The sequence below is a fragment of the Salmo salar genome, chromosome ssa11, assembly GCF_905237065.1.
Source record: "Salmo salar chromosome ssa11, Ssal_v3.1, whole genome shotgun sequence".
NCBI classification, from domain to species: domain Eukaryota; kingdom Metazoa; phylum Chordata; class Actinopteri; order Salmoniformes; family Salmonidae; genus Salmo; species Salmo salar.
The window spans coordinates 36,855,516-36,859,811 of NC_059452.1; the positions used below are offsets into that span (position 1 = coordinate 36,855,516).

General features: G+C 39.1%; 1 protein-coding gene across 1 annotated transcript; it reads left to right on the top strand.

Moving 5' to 3' along the window:
• The first annotated feature begins 2,715 nt into the window (after positions 1-2,715).
• LOC106562658 (hereditary hemochromatosis protein homolog) lies at positions 2,716-3,177 on the top strand. The gene has a single exon (XM_045690376.1). It carries the CDS (start codon positions 2,731-2,733, stop codon positions 3,142-3,144), a length of 414 nt encoding a protein of 137 aa, XP_045546332.1. The 5' UTR covers positions 2,716-2,730; the 3' UTR covers positions 3,145-3,177.
• The last annotated feature ends 1,119 nt before the right edge of the window (positions 3,178-4,296 follow it).

Sequence of the window (4,296 nt, forward strand, 5' to 3'; positions counted from 1 at the left end):
AGATGTCAGGTCCCAAACCACATAGTTACAACATTATGGAATATAATACTGCTTCTGGCAACAATACTTTGGAATGATAAACAAGGCTTCTTTTGCAATCAGAGAAGAGTTTCCCTGGCGTTGAAATTGTTTTTATTATCTCGTCTTGGCTCTGCTTAGGGTTGAAACATCCTGATAACTTTCCCAAAGTTCCCAGGTTTTCCAATAATCCAGGTTGGAAGTTTTCTAGAATTAGGAGGGAATACCTAGGAAAACCTGGGAATTCAGTGATAGTTAGTGGAATTTTGCAACCCTAACTCTGTTTTAATGTCTGTTTTCTACCACTCCACATCCTGAAAAAAATACAAGAATAAGTTACTACTTAGTTAGTCATTCAGGATTTTATTGTAAAAGTCTAGGGTTGGAAAGTTATAGCAACTAAACATAAGCAAGACCTACAATATACTGTATTTGGTTGTACTTTTATATGAACAGCTGCTGTTTTTAAAATGTGTATGGCAATATAATTCATACATCATTTATTGTCACCCTGCCATTTTAGAACAAAAGATGGCTACTGTAATATCCATCCAAAAGCACAAACAACCTAAACTAACTGGTTCAAAGTCCCCCTTCCAAAGCACAAACAACCTAAACTAACTGGTTCAAAGTCCCCATTCCAAAGCACAAACAACCTAAACTAACTGCTTCAAAGTCCCCATTCCAAAGCACAAACAACCTAAACTAACTGCTTCAAAGTCCCCATTCCAAAGCACAAACAACCTAAACTAACTGGTTCAAAGTCCCCATTCTAAAGCACAAACAACCTAAACTAACTGGTTCAAAGTCCCCATTCCAATGCACAAACAACCTAAACTAACTGCTTCAAAGTCCCCATTCCAAAGCACAATACCTAATGGTGGTTAAAATTTGACCAGCTGTACTGGAAACTGATCTTTTCCACAAGTCTATTCAAGTCAAGAGTGGCCCCAAACCTTCCTCTTCCTTTTCCTATTTCATTGATTTAAAGTCAACAGTCAGTCATTTTCTTGGCAAAGTGCTCCACATCTTACTTAGCCTCTTATAGAAGTTTGTTTGGATTGTAAATTGTGTTCAGAAGGTGGCATTAAAAATTCACAATCCTGCACACTGCGAGGAGACGGGAAGGGTGGAGTGAGTGTGTGTGTATATGAGGAGAGCTGGACAGGCAGTAGGAAAACAGAGAGAGGGGCAGACATAGCAGGCTACTGCACACATGCGCAAGTGAACGCAAGCCACACACATGCTGCACACTCTAGCAGATATGTGTGTCACAGAAAGACAGGCAGAAAATTAACATGATCACACACACAACCACACATTCAGGTCTAATGATTTCACTGAAAGTTATTTGTAATTCATTTACAGTGTCATCTGATTGGTGTTTGGCTGTGTGTGCAACATGCAACATGGTTCACCCTCTCTTCCTCATTCCAACCTCAGTTTTCATTGTCTTAAATTTCCACCTGACTCGTTCAACTACATTAAAGTACCTTACCTTGTTTTGACAAGTGAAAAGAAAAGTCTGTCAGTCACTTCAGAGCTAGAAACCTGCTACGTGAGGATACTGGAAAAGTAGTGAACATTTCAAAATCATGGGCAAACTGTCTGTCCTTTTATTTGTTCATTAGTTTTACACCATTGTCAATGAAGGTAAAATGGACTTAACTTTCTCTCAAACTAATTTAATGATTTTTTTTATGTTATAAAATATAAAATGTCCATATCTGTGTATAATATCACTCCTCTCTCAGGTTCAGGATCACATTCTCTGTGGGCACTTGCAACATATACACAGTAATTGGAGAGACGCCTTTCCCTGCGTTACGGTTGTGCTAATCTTGGATGGTGTTCAAGTGGCTTGCTATGACTCCAACGATAAACAGTCTGTCTACAGGGGACAACATATCTGTCATAAGGTTTGTCGTCTGAGGAGGAGAAATCATCGGACCAATATGCAGCGGGTTAAATTGCTCATCTTCTTATTTATTAAAGTAAGGAAAAAAATACTCATACAAAACAAACGACAAAAACCAGTCTCGTAAGGTGCTCAGACTATACACGGAAACAACCACCCACAAACACAAGAGAAAACTAACCCACTTAAATATGGCCTCCAATTAGAGGCAACGACAACCAGCTTCCTCTAAAACCCCAACATTGAAATAGAAAAACTAGAAAAACCACATAGAAATAGAAAACATAGAACATCAACCAAAAACCCTGAAACACACTAAACAAACTCCCCCTGCCACGCTCTGACCAAACTACAATAACAAAGAACCCCTTTTACTGGTCAGGACGTGACAATATCACAGACAAAACTGAGGATGATGAAGCTCAGGACGGAGCTCATGTATTTGGAATAATATACCAGAGGTAATTTGAACTAAAGATAATTTGAACTAAAGCACCACTTTAATCTCATGGAAGGAGTTCAAGTTCAGCAAAGATTGACTGACTGTGAGATAATGGACAATGGAGATCCGGCCATGGCCGTGTTTAAGGATGTTTTCAATGGCATTTTTCAAGATGTATTACAACATTTCTCACTATACATATGATGCTGGGAAACTACTACTAGGAAGGGATGGGATGATGCAAGCATACAAAATAACACTTTTGGAGACTTTTTACCTTCCCCTTTGCATCAAATCACTGAAGACATTCCTGAAGAGAGAAGAAGAGATTCCTGAAGAGAAGAACGTTGTGATGCGTAAAGTGCCTCCCAGTGTCACATTGGTAAAGAAAGAGGTTTATAGAAGGTTTCAGGTGAGCTGCCTGGTGTTTGGTTTCTATCCCCGCCACATCAACCTGACCCTGCTGAGAGACGGCCAGCCAGTGGCAGAACAGGAGCTGACAGGGGGGGAGGTGCTGCCTAGTGGAGATGGGACCTACCAGCTGAGGAAGAGTCTGGAGGTCAGTACTGAGGAGCTAAAGAAGAGACACAACTACACCTGTACTGCCTCTCACCTCAGTCTGGACAACAAGCTGGATGTCAGTTGGGAGTCTGGGGCAGAGAGAGTTCACCTGTCCACCCTCTCAGTTCTACTGGTGATGCTGCTGATTCTTATTCTATTTGGCATTTTCATTTGCGTCAAAAGGAGGAGATGCACCTTCTCGTAGACATTGTCACAACTTGCCAACGTTGATGCAAAAGTGTAAAAAAAAATGAACCTGTCTTCAGATTCTGAGACCTAATAAAATGCTGGGACACTGATGCAACTTTGTCGATTCAGCTCAATTCACAATGAAAAGATGACTCCCCACACTATTATTATTATTGCAGTATTACAAATGTAGGATCTTAATTTGAACCAGTTTACAACAGCATAAAAAGAACACTGCATTAACAGCAAATGTAATCTGGAGTTATATATATGTCTGTAATTTCAAAACATAACTATTCATTAATTTCATAATGCACTCTATATCTGTGCTGTATTAGCTGATAGCCAGTATCTTAACCAGAAGGAGAATCATGTGATCATGTGCATGAGGTCTGTTTATTATTGGAATGGCTTTACAGTGTCTTCATAGCCACAGGAAGTAGGGGTGCTGAGGGTGCTGCAGCACCCCCTGAAAAATAAAATACAATTATATAAACAAATATTTTTTAATTTAGACATTTTTTCACAAAGTAGTGCATTGGGCCTTTACTAGTCCTATATTAGCACAGGGGCCAGGACAGAGTTTGGGAAACTCTGCATTAGCGGACTGATATAGCTTTCTGTAGCGTGTGTCTCTGTTTTGTATTGTATCTAGTGTATGTTCATCCTGCCTGCAAAATAAAAGCTATATTACAGACAATAAAATGTAGCCTAATTCAATTAATGCATAGATTCATATTAACTATGTCATTAATTCATGTTAATGAAATACCGTGACTTCTCTCAGGAACTTGTTTATCCCTGTGGAACGGAGAGAAACTCAATTTTTCTCCAGTTTAAGTCTGTCATAAGTATTAAACTAAGGTGAATGTTGTATGAACTATAAACAATTTAACAGTTTTATGATAGGAAGCCTTTAGTGGGGAATGAATCTGCTCGATTGTAGTCAGTGGCCTGAAAAGTGATGTTATATTTTATGTTCACCTCACCTTCGGTATCAAAGCCTGTGGAAGAGGCTAAAATAACTAAAATAACAAAATAACTTCTTGTATCCAAGCCGTTTGACCCTCCCAACAATTGAAGTAGGCACATTCAAACAGAGATGGAGTTTCAAAACCGAAAGCCAATTATTTTCACATTTGCTCAATTGGGGGTATTATATAAAAAA